This window comes from Chinchilla lanigera, unplaced genomic scaffold (assembly GCF_000276665.1).
Source record: "Chinchilla lanigera isolate Chin_1 unplaced genomic scaffold, ChiLan1.0 scaffold00008, whole genome shotgun sequence".
NCBI classification, from domain to species: Eukaryota; Metazoa; Chordata; class Mammalia; order Rodentia; family Chinchillidae; genus Chinchilla; species Chinchilla lanigera.
Genome location: NW_004955409.1, coordinates 25,457,470 through 25,480,877, shown reverse-complemented (window position 1 = coordinate 25,480,877; position 23,408 = coordinate 25,457,470). Strand labels below are relative to the sequence as shown.

At 34.7% G+C, this 23,408-nt stretch overlaps 1 protein-coding gene across 8 annotated transcripts in view; it reads right to left on the bottom strand.

Moving 5' to 3' along the window:
- The window catches only part of Ralgapa1 (Ral GTPase activating protein, alpha subunit 1 (catalytic)), a 246,379-nt gene that overhangs the window by 102,004 nt on the left and 120,967 nt on the right, over positions 1-23,408 (bottom strand). For all 8 annotated transcript variants that reach the window (XM_013510373.1, XM_013510372.1, XM_013510369.1 and 5 more), the window contains 8 exons: positions 20,356-20,508; positions 17,220-17,413; positions 16,874-16,972; positions 16,181-16,336; positions 14,588-14,716; positions 9,437-9,562; positions 5,691-5,749; positions 2,509-2,617 (listed from right to left, as the gene is read on the bottom strand). In XM_013510373.1, the coding sequence (XP_013365827.1) occupies positions 2,509-2,617; positions 5,691-5,749; positions 9,437-9,562; positions 14,588-14,716; positions 16,181-16,336; positions 16,874-16,972; positions 17,220-17,413; positions 20,356-20,508 (1,025 nt within the window). The remainder of the gene's footprint in view (positions 1-2,508; positions 2,618-5,690; positions 5,750-9,436; positions 9,563-14,587; positions 14,717-16,180; positions 16,337-16,873; positions 16,973-17,219; positions 17,414-20,355; positions 20,509-23,408) is intronic.

The window sequence follows — 23,408 nt, the reverse complement described above, 5'->3', positions numbered from 1 at the left end:
CACATAGAGAATTATTTTCCATCCTTTGACTTTCAGTCTATGAATTTCCTTTTTTTTTTTTTTCTCTTTCTGAGACAGAATCGTGCTATGCAGTTCAGACTGGCCTTGAGCTCACTTTGAAGCCCAGGTTGGCCTCAAACTCACACAATTCTCCTGCCTCAGCCTCCCAAGTGCTGGGATTACAGGCATTTGCCACTATGCCCGACTCTGAGTTAAATGTGTTTCTTGTATACAGCATATTGTTGGATTTTGTTTCTTGGTCCACTCTGCCAGGCTGTTTCTTTTGGTTGGTTTTACACTATTCTTGTTATCAATCTTTCTTTCTTTGTGGTACTAGGGATGAAACCCAGGGCCTTGTACACCCTAGGCAAAAGATCTACTACTGAGTTATATTTCCAGACCTTTAAAACTTTTTTTATTCAACACAAGGTCTCACTTAAGAGGCACAGGCTAACCCTGAATTTGGAATCTTGTCTACCTCAGTTTCGACAGTAGCTGGGATTACAGATGGGCACCAATATGTCCAGCTAGTGATAAATTTTTCTACCACTCCTTTCTACTCTTTGTAATATTTTCATACTGAACTTATAAAGCGCTGCTCTGTCCTTAGCATTCTCAATGCTTAAAACTCTCAAAGGACTCTCTAATAACATAAAATCAAACTTTTCATACTTGTTTCTAGTTCTCACCTACTCTTCAAACTCTAACAAAATACCACAAGGTCTCCTCTAAAAATTAAGTCCAAGTGATCTCTGCTTCCCCTGAACTCAGCAGTTTACAGACATTATTCATTGAGTACTCTCAGCTTTCTATATTTTATAATTCATATTGTAATCTTTTTCCCTGATGGTATGATTAATCTCAAAGCCAGTAATGCGAGTTTTCATCTCCTTACTAGGCAAAGTGACTCAAACAGTCCATATTCAGAAATATGTCAAGAAAATATATTATTATTTATAAGCTAAGTTATGTTTAGAGTATTAAACAGGTGTAATGAGAATTAAAAATTTAAGGAATATCATATATTCTTTCATTAAAAGTACTTATTTGCAAGCACGATCAAAAAATAGTGAATACAGAAATTTAAAAACTTATTACAGTCAAAGACACATTGCCATTAATCCTTCTCAAAAACATATTTCCCCTTGCTTCAAACACATTTATCTCACTGTTATTCCTGCCTCTTTTTTTTTTTTTTTTGGTTTGTTTTGTTTCTTTGAGACAGAGTCTTACTATGTAGCCTAGGCTGGCCTCGAACTTGTGATCCTCCTGCTTCAGCCTTCCAGGAGCTGGGACCAGAGGCATTCACCACCACGTGTAGCTCTTACCACTTTGTAAAGAAGTTCAGGAAGTCTTCCATGAGTGTCTTTAGTTGCTCTATCATGGCCACTTATATGTCCTGAATTGACTCAAACTATTTACCTTTCATAATCATTTTTACTTTGGGGAAGAGTCAGAAGTGACTTGGTGCCAGGTAAGGTGGATGAGGACATACTGTGATGCTGTTACAAGCCTGCCTTTCTCTTGGTGACACTTGGCATCAGCATTCAGTATATTTTTAATCACATCATATAAGGACACTCATGAAAAGGACTTTCAGAACTGCTTCAGAAATGACAATACAAACGGGATAAGTATATTCACAATGAGGAATATTTTCAGGAAGGCTGATGGGAATGTGTCTTTTACTACAATGATTTTTTTAAATTTAAATATTCATTGTATATTTTGCAGGCATGATGGCACACACCTGTAATCCCAGAGTTTGGGAGGCTGAAACAGGAGGACTGCTACAAGTTTAAGGCTGGCATGAACTACATACTGAGATCCTGTCTCAAAAAAATGAAGATTTGGTATAATTTTTTGACCACTCCTTGTATTCATTCAGGCTCTCTGTAATAATAAGATTATTATCTTACTTTATTCTGGCTGAAAAGATTTTATTTGAATGATAAAGTCAAAAGTTTAGCAGGGCATGATGGTGCATGACTGTAACCCCAGCATTTGGGAAGCTGAGATAGGGGGATCACGAGGTTTAGCACAGCCTGGGTACAAAATAAGTTCAAGCACAGCATGACCCTGTCTCAAAAAAAGAAAAACAAAAAAGCTGACAGTTGAACAGCCCAATAATTTAGAAAGTGATAAAAATTAAAAAGGTACAAAAATACTAGTTAAAAAAACCCCAAAGACCCTATGTGTTTTGAGTGACCGGTTTCCTTTTTAGAAGGAAACACACATCCAAACACACACAATTTTTTCATATATTCTAGGGACAACACTAAGTATATATAAAAAGTTCAGATAAAAGAGTCATCAAAAAATACCCTAAATCCAAGAGTGGACTCATTCTTGAGTGTTGGGATCAAAGAAATAACCTAGTAATAAAATAATAAAAACATTTACTATAAATGCATCATTCCATAAGAGCATGATATATAATCATCATTTGCAGAGAAATAACTATGCATTCAAAACTACTTTATTATGTTATTAAAAAGTTTTTATTACCTTTAAGGAAACACAAATTACATTCAGAGCTTCTTTAATTTGAGGATGATGAGAATCATGGACTAGCTCTTCACAAATCCAAATACCTAGGCTGCAAAGTGCTACACATCTGAAAATAAGGCAACAATGATAAAAATAAATGTAGATTAGTTTTTAAATATAATCAAACGACCAACACAACTAGTCAACTGACAGAACAAACATGCACCGTGCAAGGACAGTAATGATGTTGTTACATACTGGCCGATGATTAGAGAGGAGAAAGTAGGAAGAAAGAACAATCCCCAAATTTTAAATCTGATTTTCTATTGTAATTTACTACCAAGATTATGTGCTGGGCTAATACACAGCAACTTTCTAACAAATCCATGTTAATAAACTGACATTTCCAAAAGTCTTCCTAAACAAATACCTATATGTAACTTGCTTTCAAAAGGAACAGTATAATTTTACTGACAAAAGTAAAATGAACTTCAGTCAGATATTTCTGTAATCCTTCAAGTTTAACACAATTAGCCAAATTCTTTATAAAACAAATCAAGAACACAAAGCTTTGTATAATATATTAAAAAATTTCATCAGAAATAGGAATTATAGAAATTTTCTTTTGTTCCTTTATGTCTTCTAGGGGTTCATTTCCCTAGCAATGTAAATTCAGCTGAGTTCAGGACTGAAGGGACTTATTTTACTATCAGAATCAGAAAGAACTCTATTAGTGTGTTCAGAGTTTAGGCTTCTGATAAACTATGTAATTGTTCTTTCTATAAAGAGTCAACAGTCTATTTCTGACATATGTGGGATGTCCACATATTTATTTTTCCATACTGATACCGACAGATTCAGTGGGATGCTAACCTCTGGAAGTGTCCAACGCACAAATACTTTTCAGCATGAGCACAGCAAATCAGAAGGTCTTACATACCTTCTTGCAATGTACAGTACTGATGCCACTACACTGCTTACTATCAAAACTGGCAGAGAATCTTCAAAGGCAAGTCTATTGCTTTATTTATTTAGTCTATTCTCTAATTTGTCCACTCTTAAGTCCTGTATATGTATATATCTAAATAACCAAATTTCAAGTTTAGCAGTAAAAACACCTGTAATCCTAAAGCAACACTAAAGTAAAGCAAAGCAAAGTTCTCCAGGGGTTCAGCTAATTAAAAGCAGAGTCTGGAAGTATAACAGTTTTGTGGTAACATGAAAGGGTGAGAACAAGATGTTCGTTTTTTATCTGTTTGTGTGTGTGTTCCTATATTCCCCCAAACTGTAAAGTAATTGAGACTATTTACAATTTAGCTCAACCGTCTGTTCCTGCTCAGATTTGGGGGCTTAGGCTTTTAAAAAAATTAAAAGGTATAGGAAAACAATTTGAGACAATGATTATGTTCAGCTTCTGGAGCTGTTCCATCTTTTCAACAATGCAAGCTGTTGTGTTAATGATTCCTGTTTACCCCTGTGCAGCCATGTTTTAGGCTTCCATATTCACTTAAGAGCCAACATCAATTAAAAGAAAAAAGGCAGAAGACTTAGTGTCATTGCTCTGTTTTCAAACTTGGTTGTGCTGCTTGTTACCAAGTACCTAGTAAGAGTCTCACAACAAACAGTGAGGGCAATAATCATGGCTTTGTCACATCTGAGAGAGAGCACAAGTTACTTAAATTCTCTGGGCTCCAGTTTCTTTTCTTTATTTAACAGTTCCCCCTCCCCCCCCGGGCTCCAGTTTCTTATAAAAAGAAGGGCAAAAACTGTAAGTATCTCATGGAGCTATTAAAAATTTCACTGGGATAGGGCTGGGGATATAGCTCAGTGGCACAAGCGCCTGCCTGCCTGGCAAGTGTTGTAAGGTCCTGAGTTCGATTCCTGGTTCCAAAAAAACAAAACAAAACAAAATTTATTGGGTAAGTGTTTAGAACACATCTATCACATAAAAAGAGCCTAATAAATGCTGACTTTGAATTTAATAATTATTAGGTTATTAGCATTGATTTCTGGCGAACAAAACTGAAAGAGTGATTCCATTAATCTCTCAGAATTGTGATGGGATTAAATAAAACAAATAATATAGGAAAATTGTTGTGAGTTTAAATGAGATTAGTGTAAAAGAATCGCTCACAGAGATTTGTTTTTAGTTAACTCATCAAGTGAAAAGAATCTGCAATTACATTTGTAAAAACTGGAGTTGTCTCATGTAACAAAACAGATCATTTTACAGTACTTTTTTGGTACCGGGAATCAAATTCAGGACCTCGTGCTTACCAGGCAGATGCTCTGCCACTAAGCTATATCCCTGGTCCTTTACAGTACTTTTATGTGCCAGAAAAAGAAGTTTAACTTAGAATTAGAATACAAATGGTAAAGGCTAGTACTTGTACTTTTTGAACCCTGGATTAACAAATGTGTACAAGATTGGTGAGGAGGAATTTTCACTGAGGTCAGAGGAGTAATGTAGTAACAGACTAAGGCTGAGGAGGAGTACCATACTGAGGATTAACATCAAAAAATATAAAAAAGAACTTGATGCTTTGGGTAAGAGAAGGAACATGGTATGCTTCTGGAAACCTGCTCATTTAAATCTCAACCATTTCGGGGTTATTTACTAAAACAAAATGTCAGTTTTCAATGCTTAAGACCTAAAAAGGGAAAAAAATGTAAAACTATTACTTGTATTCTATTACAATTATGACCAATTAAAATATAGTTTTGTTAGCTATATTACTTTCTACAATAAAAACATTTTATTGTAATTCAATTCAATACACACTCATTGGGCACCAACTGCTACTGTACTGCATAAGAGACAATGATAAATATGATCTAAAGAGAAGCAAAGTATACGTAAATAAAATGAAAGAAACTTTTAAGATATAGTTGGAGGGGGCTGGGGATTTAGCTCAGTGGCAAAAGCGCCTGCCTGGCAAGTGCAAGGTTGTGAGTTCGGTTCCCGGTACCGGAGAAAAACCAAAAAAAAAAAAAAGATATAGTTGGCAACTAAAAAGGTGACAAATCATTTTTTAATTAAACACTGTCAGTATATAGTCATAAAAAGAAAGAATATTTGATCACTCAAATAATTTAAACTTATGTGCACAACCTAAAGTGTTAATAATAATTAAATCAACTTCTAAAGTAAGATTCCGAAAACAGAATAGTTACATTAAGTGTAAAAATATGTGACCTACCGTGCAGGACCAGAGGGCTCATCTCTTGCTGAGCTTAATACAGTTTTGATTATAAGTTCCTAAAGTAAGGGGAAAGAGTTAATAGCAATTAGAAAGATTTTCTTAATTAATTCAACAAGTATTTATTAAGGTGGCCCCTCCAGACTAGGCATGTGCCAGATATTACAGGCCCAACACTTAAGTGAAATAGTCTGTCTCCACATATATACTTTTAATAAAGAATCTGATGTCATTTGTCAAAGTAGCTAAATAAATATAACAATTTGCGAAATTTATAACCAAACAGTATGTTCAAAAATAACCTTTTGTTCTGGATTATAAGAGTAATAAAGCTTTACTATAAGACAGATAAAGCAGAATTAATAGCTCAAAGACATAAACATCTTTTCAAAACAGAAATAGCATTCAGAAGTCAGACCCAGGTAGTATCACTAGAAAACTCTACCAGACATCTAAAGAATAATTAACATCAACTTTTCTCAAACTCTTCCAAAAAACTGAAGAGGCAGAACATTTCCAAATTCATTTTACAAGGCCATATTTCTTTAACAAAATCATGTCCAAAAAAAAGAAAATTACAGGTCAGTATCTTGATGAACATAGATGTAAAAATCTTCAATGAAATACTAGAAAACCAAATTGAACAGCACAATGAAAGGATCATATACCAGGATCATACAGAATTTACTTCTGAGATGCAAGGATGGTTTAGTGTCTATATATTAAATGTAACACCAGTTAACAGAATGGTTATTTCAATAGGCTTAGAAAACAATATCCTTTCAGGATAAAAACTCCCAACAAATTAGATATGGGAGGAATGTTTCTCAACGTAGCAAAGGCCACACAAATCCAGAGCTAACATCAGAGTCCAATGTAAAAAGTTGAAAGCTTTTCCTCTATATCAGCACCAAGACAAGGATGCCACTCACCACTTTCAGTTTTTTTTTTCAGTTTTTGTTCTCATTAACCTCCTACCAAAAGGGTAACTGTGTGAGCTGATGAATATATGATTTAGCTTGACAATTACTACAAAGTATTATCAAAACACTATGTTGTATACAATTTTGTCAATTTTACTTTAATAAAGCTGAAAGAAAAGCCAGCTTCTTTGATAATTTGTGTGGTATAATAATGTCTGTTTGGGGAAAAGTTCTAGATATTTAAGTTAAATGAACAAAATATTCAGGAGGGTAAAAAACAGAGAATACCAGTATAGAATACTGAGGGAGGTATAAGTTTAGTAGATAAAAAACACTAGTCTATTAAGGAGTCAGAATACTTAGAGAAATAAAAAGTAAATTAAGAGAGATCTGTGTAAGGTCAAGGGGTATAGCTCAGTGGTACAGCGCCTGCCTAGGATGTGCGAGGCTCTGGGTTCAATCTCCAGTACTGCACCCGGCCTCCCAAATCTATGCAAAATAAGCCATAGACATTTAGGAAGGTCAGAGACATTCAAAGGGTTAAACAATAGAATGGCTGAGGAGAACAAGAATGCCACTAGATTTCATAACTAAGAACTGGTTACTCATATTTTTAAGTTATCCACACTTACACTCAATTAGCATTTATTGGCCATATAGAACTTATTAAGCTTCTTAAAAGGAGCAGTCTTCTATTTATCTTTGTAAATTAGGCACCTAGCCCACTGGCTAGCAATTGACAATTACTTAGAAAATATCTATTGTTCAAGCTCTATGTCATAGACTCTGCTAGGTGCGGACTTTGAGAAGATAGTTAAGCCATGCACTTTTCCTCAAAGAGTTTATAGTCTAAGGAGGAAGGCAGATTTGTAAACAATTAAAATACAAGATCATGTGACATTAAATAGCCAGGCAATCTACAGAGAGCATGAATCTTTAGTTGTCAGGAGCCTGTAGTAGGGGAGAAAGGGAGGGACTAGTAATAGGTATGGGGTTTCTTTGGGGGTGGTAAAAATGTTCTAATATTAACTATGGTGATAGCTGGATAATTCTGTGAGTATATTGAAAACTATTAAATAGGTGAACTGTAGGTACAAAATGCAAACAAACATGATACTGTACACAAAGTTCCAGTGACCAAACACCTTGGCAAGAAGCTACAAATGACTTCATAAGGAGCTGGCTTCATTAAAAATATGAAAATTAAATATAACAACAATGGCATGTAACTTTTCCATTAAGTATTCATTTTCTGACTAAGAACAATTACAACTTTCTTAGGGTTTCTGCTTTCTTCATTAGCATCAAAATTACTTCTGATTTTGGAGTTTTTTTTCCCATAAAAAATGGTATTTTTTAAAAAAATCACTTTAACCATTATTACCTACATATCAGTCAAAGGACAGAATACAGACATTATATAGTATGTGAGGCTAATTCCTAAATAACTTAAAACTGCCTAAGCAAGTTAAAACAATTACCATGATACTTCTAAAAATAAAAGCTACTAGATCATGAAGAACAAAGGCAAATTTGTATAGTTTTTATTAAAGTATCATTGAAGATCTTCATTTACGCATGATTGTACCCTGTTAAGTCAAGTTCACTTGTTTAACAAAAGATTTCTGAATATGTATCAATTTGCCAAGCAATATGTCAGGCTATGAGGATACAGCAGTATATAGGACATGGTGGTGTTTATCTGTGTAAATCAGAAGTTAGGCACTGAACAAGAAACTACAAGTATGATCAAAGTTACAAAGAGAAATATGGATACCAAGAAGAGGGTGTGCAACACTCTTGGAATAAATTGGATTGAAAAACTTCAGAGAACGCAAGTTTTAAAAAAAAAATCATTGTTTTGTTTTTTGTTTTTTTTTGTTTTTTTCCGGTTCCGGGAATCGAACTCACGACGTCGTGCTTGCCAGGCAGGCACTGTGCCGCTGAGCTAAATCCCCAGCCCCTTAAAAAAAATCATAAAAAAAATCATCAGCATTTTCCCTGAGGCATATAATTTCTTCTTTTCAATCTTTTCATTCTAAGGACTACTTTAGGTCAAATGTGAAGACTATCTGTTTATTACGGTAACAGGTACAACCATCCAGATAGCTAGGGATACAGATCATGTCACACTTTCTTCTCTGCAGAGACACAAAACAATTTGTTAACAGTTTTCTGCATGACATTATTAAAAAGGCTTATACACAGCCAGAGTCACTTGGCACACCTGCTCCTAATAGGTTACATTCACCTTTCTTTTAGGATTACTACCTGGGATCAGGGCAGTTCTACTGCCAACTGTATAGTCACTGTTAGTTTTACATTATTCTAGCCCTTTAATGCTTCAGGTACATGAGATTGCCACTTCAAAGTTTCATAAATTTCGATCCCCAGTACCCCCGCCCCTCAAAAAAGTGCCTAAAGTTTCGTAAGCAGTACAGAAATTTCCATTACTTTATTTGATATAAAATGTTAAGAAATTGGGAAAAGGAACCAAATAAGGAGTCATATACAGGTTTACTTTGCATGCCTTATGTTGGCAGCACTGTATCTACCTCATAGGATATTTCAATAAATGCTCAGTAAGTGAAGAACTCCAAAGAGATGGAAATATGAATAGGTTCAACAGTGAGAAGGTTCAGAAACAGTTTAAACACACACAAAAAAGGCAATGTTTCTAATGGACATTCCTTATCCGGAGGATATGACTAGTTAATGTTAACAATTATGCAGATTTCAAAAAGAAAAGAATACACATTCATCACATATATTTTATGATTATAAAGTCACTTAAATGTGAAAAGCTAGCATGCGATTTCTTACCTTAACATCTGTAAACTGAGACATGGCAATATCAGGAATGTTGGGATGGAGAGCAGGCAGTTCACAATATAAGTTGGGAAAGCAAACCAAAGATCCCAGAAGAACTTGTGCTTCTACTCTTGGTGCCTACGTATTAAATTTTTAAAAATCTTTAAAATATATTTAATTCAAATGGAAAAGAGATATACAAAATGATTTATGTTTCCATCTATACTTTCTTTGTAAAATACTGTTATTCTCAGTAAATGGAAGGGACCAATAGCAGAATTGTCTTCAAAAGCAGCTAATAAGCAGAAATCAGCTGCAGTTAATGGGAGTGTGCATAGGATATGACTTAGTTTCCAACACACATTTGTCCTAATGGGAAGAAATAATATATTGTAAATACACTGATTTTTTCTTTCTTTTTTTGAGACAGGGTCTCACTATATCATCTTCACTGGCCTTGAACTCACTGTGTAGCTCAGGATGGCTTAAAACTAGTGGCAATTCTCCTGCCTCAGCCTCTTGAGTATAAGAATTACAGGTGTGCACCACAGTGCCTGCCTTAAGTAATTTTAAAAGTAATTTACACAATAACAATGATTCAATATCAGTACCTTATATTTACTACTACCTAAGGATGAAAAATACAGGTGAAAATGTTAATTATACTTTCAACAAACAACATTCCAGATGATTTTTATATCACACATGAGAAAAGCATTGTGTATACTACTGAGATAGGAGACGGCATGGGTTCGAGAGGTTAGAATACAGCATCACCTTTCAGGACCAGTATGTAGAAGTTCCTGGAGAGGTTTCTTTCAGATGTGGATGGCATAAAAGGACACAGATGCCATGAAAAGCTCACTATTACAGCTTTCCTCAAGACAAACTGCCTTGTGTGCTCCAAGGTGTACTTCTATCTTGCTCTTTCCTCTTTTACTTGGCCCAAGGTCGCTCTGTAGAGCCAGTTTCCTCCTCACTCTCCACTCTTACTTTTTCAAATAAACTTCACCACTGTCTTTGCTCATTTTGTTCAGTCCTTTGTTTGAGATGAGAAGAACCTGGAATCCAACTCTAGAAGGACAGCTGAGCAACCCAAAGCCTGGTAACGTTTATCTGGTAAGGCACTTTTACAAGTACCCAGGAACACTACTTAGTACAATTAACGTTAGAATTTATGCCTGGACTGCAGATTAAAATAATCTTTCATCTTTATCCTGAGTTATATTAAGCATTTTGGGATTTTTGGTATTGGGAATCAAACTCAGGACCTCAGGCTTGCCAGGCAGGTGCTTGTGCCACTGAGCTATATCCCCGGCCCCATATTAAGTATGTTGGAAGTATCAATACTGAACATGTTTTTTTCTCTTCTCCTTTCTTAAATGCCCACCAAACACCAGCATCTAACTACTAAGGCATTGTTTTATTAAAATACATGAAAATTATTGATTTTTATGTTTAATAACACAATAAAAATGATGAAACTAATCTATTAGACATGTAATAATTTTTTCACATATACCAAGAGCCAATCTCTAAAAAAATTTTCCTCAATTTCCCAACTTTGCAGTGTTGGAATTGAATCCAGGGAACACTGAACATCATCCCCTGCTCTTTTCACTTTTTATTTTATGTATTTTATTTATTGAATTTTTTTGGATTTTTTTCCGGTATTGGGAATTGAACTCATGACCTTGCGCTTGCCAGGCAGGCACTGTGCCGTTGAGCTAAATCCCCAGCCCCTCACTTTTTATTTTAAAACAGGGTCTCAGCTGCCCAGGCTGGCCTTGAACTTGCAATCCTTCTGTTATCAGCCTCCTGAGTTGCTGGGATGACCACACCCAGCTAAGATTTCCTCAACAGAAGAAATCTTATTACAGAGGTAATGCAGCATTAATCTATTATTTTATTTTCAACAAAACAATTTATTTCCAGATTTAAAACAGTCTAAATGTATCGATACAAGACAGCGTAGTGAGATGGAAAAAAGTAAGTTCACACCTACTGTCCCACCTTAAGATCTTATAAAAATAAAATTGATTTAGAAACACTTAATGAAAAAGATTAGCTAAGATTTTTTCTGTAAAGGTTGGTAAGGTAACTGGGAATGCTTAGGTAAGTAGATGTAATGCGAGTGGTCCTGGAATGTGACTGTAATTAAGAAAGTCAAATGGAATCAATTATTTTGTAATCTGCCTAAGAGAGAAGAGAAATATCAACAAAGGAAGATAATAATCTGAGAACACTGACAATAATGATAGTGCAACTACCATCTTGTTTGTCTTCCATATAATCTACTCTTACATTAATACATTTCTTCAATATTCACAAAGCACAGTTTCGTTCATTCACCTACCTCCTCACCTTAAAACATTTAAATGTTTAGTTAAAAAAGCAACATAACCTAGTCTGTGGCATTCAAGACCTCTTAAAATAAGGTCTAAAGCAGTGCTTCTCAATCTTTAATAAACGGCTTTACCAACCCTTTGTGATCTAATTAAAATGCAGATTCTGCTTCAGTAGGTTAACTGCATTGCTAGTAAGTGTCCAGATCATGCCCCATGTTTCTGGTGTGCAGATCATACTTTGGGTAGCAAAGATCTAAAATACCTTTCTGTTTTTTCTGTCCACTACACTTTTACATATCAACTAGCCTCTAAACAAAATAGATTATTTGTTATTCTCCGACCATGTTTTACTTATGTCTGTTTATCTCTACCTGGGATATCATTCCTCATCTCTCTATATAACTACTAATCTTTCAGGGACCTTACTGAGGTATTAAACCCATAAACAAATGAGTTTCCAAATAATTTTATTTAACAAATTATTTTACATTTCACATACAGTGTGTCACATTATGTTCCAACCATGTAACTAATCCTTATAAAATAATCCTACTGGGCAGGATATCTGTACTTTAAGAAACAGAGACACAGAGAAATTAAGTAACTTGCACAGAGTCATACACCTATTAAGTAACAGAGCTATGGTTTAAACCCTGACAGACTGGCTCTGAAGTCCATGCTTTTAACCATTATGTTATCCTCTTCCTCTTCAAACTTAGAACTATATCCTACAGTTATTATTAACATATTTTTGTATCACTCCAGTAGCAGACTGTATGTTTCCTATAGCACAAAGCCTATCTAATTTATTTCATATACCTCTGTATTCTACCCAAAGGAATTGCTGTGCTGTGGATGTGGTTTGTCCCCCAGAGGTTCACATGTTAGAAGTTTGATTCTCAGTGTAGTGACATTCAGTTAGTGTGACCTATAAGAGATAGGGTACAGAGCAGGCAGGTCACTGAGGCACACTACTGGAAGGAAATAATGTAGCTCTTATGGGTCCCTGACTTTGTTCTCACAAGAGTGAGTTGTTAAAAGGGCAGCCCTGCTCTTTCCCTTGCTCTGGCTTTCTGCCTTGCCTTGTGATCTCTCTCTTGCATGTGCTCTCACAATGATGCCATCCACCATAATGTAACATGTAGCAAGGGAACCCTTGCCACAGTTAGGCTGCTTGACTTTCAACCTCCAAAATGAACTGTATAAATCCCTTTTTAAATAAGTTACCCAGCCTCAGGTGTTCACTAGAGAAAATGACTAGGACAGAAACACTTTGTACATAAGGGGGAAAAAGGTAAATAACCAAAAAAGGGCTCAGCACAATGCTGAGCACATTAGTATGTTTTCATACTAATACTCATTCAGTCAATAAATACCTACTAAGCACTGGCTTCTGCTAGACCTGGAGATAACAAGATGAATAAGACAAGATTACTGTTCTCTGAGAACTAAAGAAATCATAATTTTGTAACTAGCTGTATGTACAGGTTCTTCTCTTTTGGGTTTGCACATTTCTTCTAGGTAACTGCACCTAGTGTCATGGTTTTAAATAGCACCTATCCTCCTTGCACTCTTGACATTTATTTTTTTGGGGCTGGGTCTGACTTTGCAGTTTTGGCTGGCCTTGAACTCACTATGTAGCTCAGTTTGGCCTCAGACTTGCAGTGATCCTCCTGCCTTAGCCTCCCAAGTGCTGGAATTACAGCTGCCTTGACTACTACCAGCTGCTCTTGACTTTTACACAAAATTATTCTCCTGACACCTGTGTATGTCTAGTAGATGCCTTACCGTGCTACAAAGAGAACTCCATATTATTTAGTCCTGTTCTTTTATAGCTTACAAATGAAATAATCTATCTATACTGTTTTGCAAAATTTAAAGTGTCAGACAAGTATTTTTCTCCTTCACATACTCTATTTTTCCAGTAGACTTTCCGTTAATTGTTATTTCACACTTCTACTGTGCTCCAGAGTGATCTTTCCAAAATACAAACTTGATGTCATTCCATGCTTAAAATCTTTCAATGGTTATTCAATCCTTCCTCATGATAAAATCTAACCTTTCAGTACTGTATACACAGCTAATGTTTTTCTCTCTAGATCACTTTTGCCACTTACATAAAGACATTTTCTGCTATATTGATTTACCTGACATTATCTCACAGTTCTATGATTGCAAGAAAAAAAATCCTCACATGTAGTTGTAGAGTTTAAGGTTAAATTTCTGAATTATCTCATCACTTTTATTTTTCTATTAAAAATATTTAACTGTCAAATAAAACTGAATATATTTAAAGTGAGCAACATGTGATCTGACATACATACACACTGCAATGATTACTCTCCACTGTTTTTTTCTTTTCTTTTTCTGTTACTATTATTCCTATTATTATTCTATTGCCCTTTCCTCACTTTCTTTCTTCCCTGTTCCTCTGTGTTTCTTTAATGTTAAATCCAGTTATGGTTATCAGATATTTTCACAGCTCTTCAATCAATTCATTGACTAATTTCAGTGATTTCTTATACTTCAGAATTTCTTCTTTACATCTTTTAATATGGGAGAGGCAATCAATTCCAACTATACTCAGAACATATAACATCAGCTTGTTATATTTTCACCACAGTACTTCTTTCCTTATTTCTTTGCTAGCTGAGTCCTTGTTAAGTTTATTATATTTTATTTTATTTTTTTTTTTGGTTTTTCTCCGGTACCGGGAACCGAACTCACGACCTTGCGCTTGCAAGGCAGGCGCTTTGCCGCTGAGCTAAATCCCCAGCCCCAAGTTTATTATAAAGAAAAAGAAATTAATACTCACATTGAGAAAAGCTGAAGAAGCCACTCTACCAGCTGCTACAATAAAATCCATAATGAGCATTGTAGCACCAGGCAAACCAAGTGAAAAGAACTGAGGTGAGCAGTGCTTGATGATTGTGTTAACAATATCCTTAGGATAAGGAAAGGGGAGAGAATATCATATGTATAATCCTGGGTATCAGCTAATCAATATCCTTAGAACAGATAATAGATTAAATTTTCAAAGTAACCATTATACATGTTGGTAATTAGAAAGACTAATTTTAATTCTTCTAAATACCTCACACTAGCAATACATTCTGTTAAAGGAAAATAAACTTAAAATACATTTACTTAACTGACATAAATAATAGCATTTCTTTTCACACTGGAAAGTAAAAAAGGCTCTGTTTCACAGGGATAAAAAGTGTAAGGTCTGCATCTTATAAAACTGTATTGCAGAGAAACTGTGCTTCTGCCATCTTGGTGTTTCCTTGTAATAACTCTCATCTCTAACCCCACATAAGTTACTATGTAGCAACTGGAGGCATTTACTTTTTTAGATAAACTGAAGTCCTTAAGTGATAGATACTTAGCTTCAGAAATCTATACCCACTATTCATTCCCTATGCCTTTGGAATTTACCATGAAGATTCAGAGTATTTGGTTATAGTAGTGGATTTACTTTTTAAAATTTATTTATTTTGTTTTTGTTTTTGTTTTTTTTTTTTTTCAGACAGGGACTTGCCATGCTGTTTAAGTTGACCAACTTACTATATAGCGATCATCCTGCCTTTGCCTCCTGAGTGCTGGGATTACAGGCATGCACCACCACACCTGGCTGTTTCAATTTATTTTAAATGCAATCTTTTTCTAGTAATTAAGAGTGTCACTCCAGTTGAGATATTTTTATAAGGTTAGGACACTAATTATTCTAGATGAATGGAAGAAGTTTTTCATTTTTTGGAAAGAAATCTAATTATTATCTTTTAATATTTAGTACTCTCTAAATGACCTCTGAGTTAAGATTAACTACATTAGGATAAAAATATTTACACTACTTTTGACTTGTAATCTCTCAGACCTTTTAGTTTTACAGCCAAGATCAAGACTCCTAATGTTCTAGAGTCAGATTTAATGATGGCAAATGATACAACTACCAAGTCCATGTAATTGTCACAGTGCTAGTAAAATGGTAATAAAATGCAAGGTGCTGGTTCTTATAGTTGAACAAACACCTCTAACTTGTGTATCACTTGTAGACAAGAAAATTCATATGCCTCAAGAATCCGTTACAAAATGCCTACTACTTGTACAATGGGACATCAGAGAAAGAAAATGTCACTCTAAGTAAATGATGGCTTAATCACTTCTAAATCAAACATGTTGGTTGTAACACTAAAGTTGGAAGAACACTCAAATCAATCCCTTAACGGCTACAATAGCTTGTTTTTAACCATGTTTCAAGAATATGGTCATAAAATGTAAGCAAATTATACATAAACCACTACATATGGGGAGCAGTCTTAATTTTAGGTCAAAATCAAGAGTTAAACAGAACTGAGAACCAAACATAAACTGATAAAACAACTTTGTAGAAGGCATGTATATATACCTGATCAATATGAAGTAATCCACAGTGCATTATATTGTAGAAATGTGTTAGAAAATCTCTATTTGGAGAGACATCTTGTCTTCTTTTCATTGTATTACAAATAAGTTTATAAGCATGTAATTTACCTTGCTTATATTTATCAGTCAACATGGTTGCCTAAAATTAAAAGGTCAGTTTTAATACTCAAAAACAATATTGTTTGTTAAATACTTAACTGAATACACCACGCAGTACAACTGTTTTCATCTATTTCTCTGCTAGTCCAATTTTCTTAAATGAACTAAAAGTCAGAGCTTAATAACCATAAAGTTATGGTTATTACCCAAATGATACAACGTAGTTAAAAATAAAGACAGAGTGTTTCATTTGGGAAAATGTACCAAACATCAAATACTTAGAAGAATTAAATCTAAAAGTATACATATTCTGTGATACAACTTGAAGTTTATTTTTCACTTAAGTACAATAGACATACTTTGTATCCACTTTTGCTTTATTAAATAAAAAATAAAAACAATTATCTGCAAATTCCCCGTGACTATCCTCCTCTCTACACAATGCCTAATGACTTCCTAAAGATATTAAAAACTTAGAACTCTAGAAAATTATACAATAGCTCAAATTTCTATCAAACGTTTAAGACTTATTTACTAAACAAAAATTTCAAACTACTATTTTATATATTAAGCTCACCTTGAAAAGCCACGGTGTAAGGATTCTGAGTGGAGGGATCAAAACTGGCGGAGAAGGGGATGTCAGGTTATCAGTGGAAATGCCGAGGTTATCTCTAATCTGCAATTTTCAAATAAAAGGTAACAAACCTATAAAAACCATTTTCTCTTCCAGTTTGCTTTATTTTAAACTGAAGTTTAAATCCAATTTCTACCACTAATCACATATTTAATTACAGTTAAATAATTTTATCCTGTGGGGCTCCACCTTGGCTATAATGCGGAAGGTATATGACAATGTTCTCTAATACCTCTTCTATGAAATACTTTTTCTTTCCTTCTCCCATCTCCTTTATTTTCTCTTTTACCTTGGCTAGGTTCTGCCAAAGTTCACAGAGGTAATCAAAAACTTGAGCATGTATTTCAGGGTCCATAATAGCATTGACATCTCCTAAAATGCCTAGCATTCTTCGCCACATCACAGTAGCAACATCAGCATGCCATCCGGTGAGAGTACCCCCTGCCATTACACTGCAGCATTCAGATGGAAATTCACTCATTTCTGTAAGAAAAAATGCAATACTGTCAGTAATTTTTCAGAAAATTGACCACAGAAACCAAAAAGCCAACTTAAACTAATGTTTTTTTGTTTTTGTGTTTTTTTTTTTTCATATGGGGAATTGAACTCAAGACCTTGTGCTTGCCAGCTAGGCACTGTGCTGCTGAGCTATATCCCTGGCCCAAACTAATGTTCTTAAATATCTACAAAAGTGAATAAAGGAAATGTGAATATATATGTTTTATTTTTTTCGGAGAACATCAAAACCTCACCAGTTGACAGTTCCCCTATTATGGCAAAAATCATTTATTCAATAGTGCTTCTATCCAGATTTCCCTAAGGAGAAAATTATGCAACTACCACTGTGTAGATACCAGGTAGAGAAATTTGTGTTTGATGTAAACATCAATTTTATAAGCACATATTCTCACTTCTATCTAACAGCTTCACATTATCTGTAACTTCACATTATATCATCATATTAAAAGAAAATCTCAGGCTGAAGACAGTTCCCATAAAAGTCTTCACAAACCTATTTCTCTGTAGTTAAAGCTTCCAAGGAAATATACTTATATAGTTCATAGCCAAGCCAAATCTAACATTAAAAGAGGTATTACAATGGCATGGAAAAGAAATTTTTACTAAAATGTAAACACAATAAAAGTATTTCTTTTACTTATTAATACTGGCACAATTACAATAACTATAGGTAACCTTGGTCATAGGCTCATTTCTGCCACTATGTATTAAACAAGTTATTTAAACTTCACTAAGGCTATACTTCCTTAGCTGTAAAAGATAGCTTAGCTAGCTTCTGCTATAGGTCTTCTTCCAGGTTAAAAAATAAATCCATTATGCTACTCAGTGTATATAATCTCTTACTCTATTCAATGTATAGAAAATAAAAGTCCATCTAAAGAACGTTGGGAACTAAATATCTTGTAGTATAAATCATAAGCTTATGATTCTCCATATTTGATGATATCCCAAAGAGTAATTTATAGTAAGTTTATTCTTAGAACATGTACACCCCTAGCCGGGTGTGGTGGTGCACGCCTGTAATCCCAGCACTTGGGAGGCTGAGGCAGGAGGATTATTGCAAGTTCGAGACCAGCCTGGGCGACAAAGTGAGCTTAAGGGCAGCCTGAACTGCATAGTGAGACCCTGTCTCAAAAAAAAAAAAAAAAAAAAAAGAACATGTACATCCTTTATTTGTAATACTTAAGTTTTTTCTTTGAATGTAAAGTAGGTAAAATAACTAGGTATATTATGTAAAAGGTACTAAATAGTCTTTCTCTATAACAAAAAATAGGCTTCTGATACAAAGCCACTATGAAGAAATGAAAACACTTAAGTTCTAACTATTGCTGTAATGCCTGCATATTGCATAGTACCTTTATAATACAGAGATGAATCAACTGCTTTGTTTCTACCTTATTCTTCCCAAAGTAAAGCTAACAAAAATTTAAATGATTAAAAGCTAAACAACACTATTGTGTGCTTGATTAAATTCTGGATTGATCTGGTATGGGATAGCTTTATGTAAAGGACACTATTGAGACAACGGAGAAAATATGACTACAGATGAAAATAACAATAATGTAGTAATGTTCAGTGTCACAAACACCATTACACTGTGGTTGCACAGGAAACGAACATTGTTTTTCTTAGAAAAGAACACTGAACTACATCTGTAGTTCTCCTTTAAATCGTTTAGGGGGCAAAAAACAGGACAGGGTTTTTGATGTGTGTATGCACACGTGTGTAGGTACAGACAGAAATAAAAAGGGAAAAGCTTAACTGGTGAATTTATGTAAATAATTTATGGGTGTTCATCTTACTGTCTGTGTATTATTTTTCAAGTCTGAATTTCTTCCCAAATAATGGAGGAAAACAGTAAACCTACAAAAACTTAAAGAACAAATAAGTAAACAAGTCAAAATCCACAACCAGGAAACTAGAGCTGTGTAACTGAAAGGTAACTTTGTGAATGAACCTCTTTTAAAGACTCCAGAAATAAATGGCTTTATATCTCTTCCTTTGGTCAGAGAGTAAATGTGCTACATTAACAAATGAAAACTGGCTATTTTTATTGTTTATTGTATCTTATCAACTATGCAAAATGTCTATCTTATCTTTGTTATATCATGCAGGATTTAGCAAAAATAACTTTTCTTTAACTTAAGGTTTCTAAGGTTCCCCAAGTCACTTTTAAACATTTATTCAAAGATAAAAATATGGACTGTTATTTTTAATTAAATTTAATTGATATACTTGCAAAATCAAAATCAACAAAAATTATGATTTGATAAATTGTTTTCACTGAATGCTCAATTAACAAGTGATAATGCATGTATGTATATACAGGATAGTTAACCTAGGTGTTCTACTGTCTTCTATTTCTTTGCCGAAAGAAACTGTCAATGAGTCCTTGACTGATCAATATTACATGTCTGTTTTCATAAGAAACCACTTTGAAGATATCAATATGTAATACAACAAGCTCTGTTAATTTCTTACCACTTTGTAACTCTGTATTGTCTATACTGTTCTTTTGCTATTTTGTAAAAGGTTGTCTGTCTGTTAATGTTTTCCTCCTTTTATTTAAAAAAAAAAAAAAAAGTGATAATACTATGTACTTTCCTCTGTGAGTCAGGAGGATTTTCCAATATAATATTAAGAATAAGTAATGCAAATAATGTGTTTTCTATTTCGGGAAATAGCACTGTATCAACAATTCCTAATATAACACAGAAGTTAACACAATCACTAATTCCAAGACTCTAACTATGACAAAATCTGAGCATACACAAATATCTTTAAGAGGAAGAAAATATATGTAGTAACAAATTTCCCAAAGACTTAGAAAAGTCCAAAGATTTAAGATTCCCTAACAATAATGCCTTGAAAGGAAAACCAGCAAATATTTAATTTCCAAATATTGCCTAGATCATCCGGTGTCTGAAGAACAGAGTGGTGGAGCTTCTCATCAAGCTGTAGATCCTTCTGTTCCATGTGATCTATGTTCAGTGTAGAAGGGGAAGGAGTCTGTGACCTGGATCCCAGAGTGGAATGAACTGGGGAAGCACTTTCTGAACCTGTAAATGAAATTTCATAAAGTTACTCAATGTTCTATCCTAAAATATAGTATTTTAAAACACCAAAGTCAATGTGATGGTGCATGCCTGTAATCCCAGAACTGGGAGGCTGAGGCTGGAGGGTTGAAAGTTTAAGCACAGCCTAGGCAACTTCATGAGACCCTATCTCAAAATTTTAAAAGGGCTCAGGATGCAGCACAGTGCAAAGGTCGTGGGTTCAATTTCTAGTAGCATAACAAATAAAAATAAAACAGACTAAAAACATCAAAAGACAGATGAGGTTATAAACCGGCCAAGAGGTCAAGAAAATAATACTGTACAAGCTTCTCTATCTGGAAATCTCAAAAAAATAGAAATCTCATCTCATATCCACCATGGGACTAGTATGAAATCAGAAATGGACATATCAGGTAACAGGAACGATCAGTGAGAATGAGACTGTCTACTTCCCAGCTGTAGAAACCCTGGTATTCACTGCCACTCTATTTTACTTACTTCAGGCTTAGAGCAGTTGTTGAGCCCCTGCTGCCTTATATGCCCTTAACACTGCTAACTGGTTCACATGGTCCCCAGCACCCAGTCTTCACTTGTCTCTACTTCTTCCCCTCAATCCAATCTCCACAGCAAAACATCTAAAAATCCAGTGTGATCATGTCACTTCCTCATTTAAAATCGTTCAAGACTTCTCACTGGCCTCAGTCTAGCCCAAAACTTGTTAGTACTGTTTCAGGTCTCTGCGTCTTTCTTATCTCTCTACAATCGAACTGTAACTTTTATGTTCTAGACATAGAAAGTACTTATATTTATTAGAATGCGTTATACTTGTGGCCTTCACTACATGTTTTTTTCTTTGCAGAGTCCCCAGATTCAGACAGAGACACCAATCATGGGAGAAGTCTGCAGCTGTAATGGTTATAAAGTGGGTCTTCAAATCAGTGAGAAAACTTGTGAGGCATTTTATTCTTTCTGCTTTTAAATTCTGCCCTTTTCAAGGGTCAGTAGTATCTCTAGACAGCCACAAATTTTAGAGTTTTGAAGATGCTAAAATTTGTGTTTGCCAAATATGGTGGTGCATGCCTATAATTCTAGCACTAGCTAAAAATTGAAAACAAGCTGGGTAATCGCAGCACTTGGGGAGGCTGAGGCAGGAGGACTGCTGTGCCAGCAATGGGGTACAAAGTGATGCCCTGTCTCGAAAACAAAACAAACAAAACAATTTGTATTACACTAGAACATAAAATTCTGTATTTATTTTCTAATTCATTCATTTTAAGCAGTTATAGTTAACACTTGTACAGTTTTGTAACCAATACCATAATCAAAATATAGAATAGTTCCATCATCACAAACAGCTCTCCTTGTCCCATGTAAACATTCACATGTTTTGTCACTAGTTTTACCTTCTCCAAAATTTCATGCATATGAGATCAAATTATGGTAATGTAGTTTTTTGTATTTAACTTTTGAGAGCCAGGTATGTTCTTACACATATTAATATTTAATTCTTTTTTATTGCTGTGCACTATGCAGTGAATATTCAATGAACTAACATACTGTACTTTGTTTATCCACTAACCAGTTCACTCACATTTTATTTTCACTGTTAATGTTTCTTTTCTTTTCTGTGGTGCTAGGGAATGAAGCCAGAGCCTTTGCACTGAGCTACATCCTAACCCCCCACTCCATCTTTGTTTTGTTTTGTTTTCAGTTTCAGAAGAGTCTTGCTAACTTCTAAGCTGCCCAGGTTGGACTCAAACTTGTGATTCTCCTGCCTCAGCCTCCCCACGTGCTGGGATTACCCAGCTTGTTTTCAATTCTTACTATGAATAATGCTGCCATGAACTTTCACATACACTGTCCAAGGTAGGAAATCCAGGAATAATGGTATGGTAAATGTTTAATGTTTAAAAGATACTGCCATATTATTCCAGACTGGCTCTACCATTTTGCATTCTTACCAGCAATATGTGAGATTTCTGATTGCTCCACATCCATTTTAATGCTTGTTCTACTAAATGTTTTTATTTTATTTTATTTATTTTTGTTTTTCAGACAGGGTCTCATCACATAGTGCAGCTACATAGTGCATCACTTATGTAGCTCAGGCTGGCCTTGAACTTACTGTGATGCTTCTGCCTCAGCCTTCTGAGTGCTGGGATTATAGCTGCTAAAATGTTTTTCACTTGTAATGTTTAATATGTATGGCAGTGTCATACTGTGGCTTTTATCTGCATTTGCTCATTACTAGTAATGTTGAATATCTTTTCATTTACATTTTTAAAGAATAGTGACAGTAAAAAGTTTATTATAAAACAAGAAATTTCTTATTTCTGAGAAATTTAAATCCTATATTGATGGTACGGTGGATCTAAGCAAATTGGTTCCTGTCCTTCACGCAAGCCCAATTGTGTAATTGGGCATGTAAAGTTCTATCCCCTGGGAGAAGAGGCGGCAGGAAGAGAAAATACACAATGGGTTCCTGCCTATCTAGCATCCCCTGGACCAATTTCATCCAACTGAACTAGCTAAGAAAATGTCTAATTCAGATCTACACTCCAGTCTTGCAAGTTTCAGCCAACTACAGGATGTACAAACCATGCCACTGATATTTAATAAATAACTACTTAGCAAGGAGCATTAAACTGCAGCTGAAACCAGAGTGAGTGGGGATTATAAAGTGGAACCATCAAGATCTATGGTCTTGAGGATCTTGATGATCTGCTCAGACTTATTGATCCCTGCACTAACAATACAATAATGTGACCACATTTAACATGACTGAGTTTTTTCCTATTTGAATTGTTAAATTCTGGTTGGGTCTGACCACATGTAAAGTTTCTGAAAAATATAGTATTTTGTATAAATACAAGATATTACTATATGACAAACAGGCCTTACAT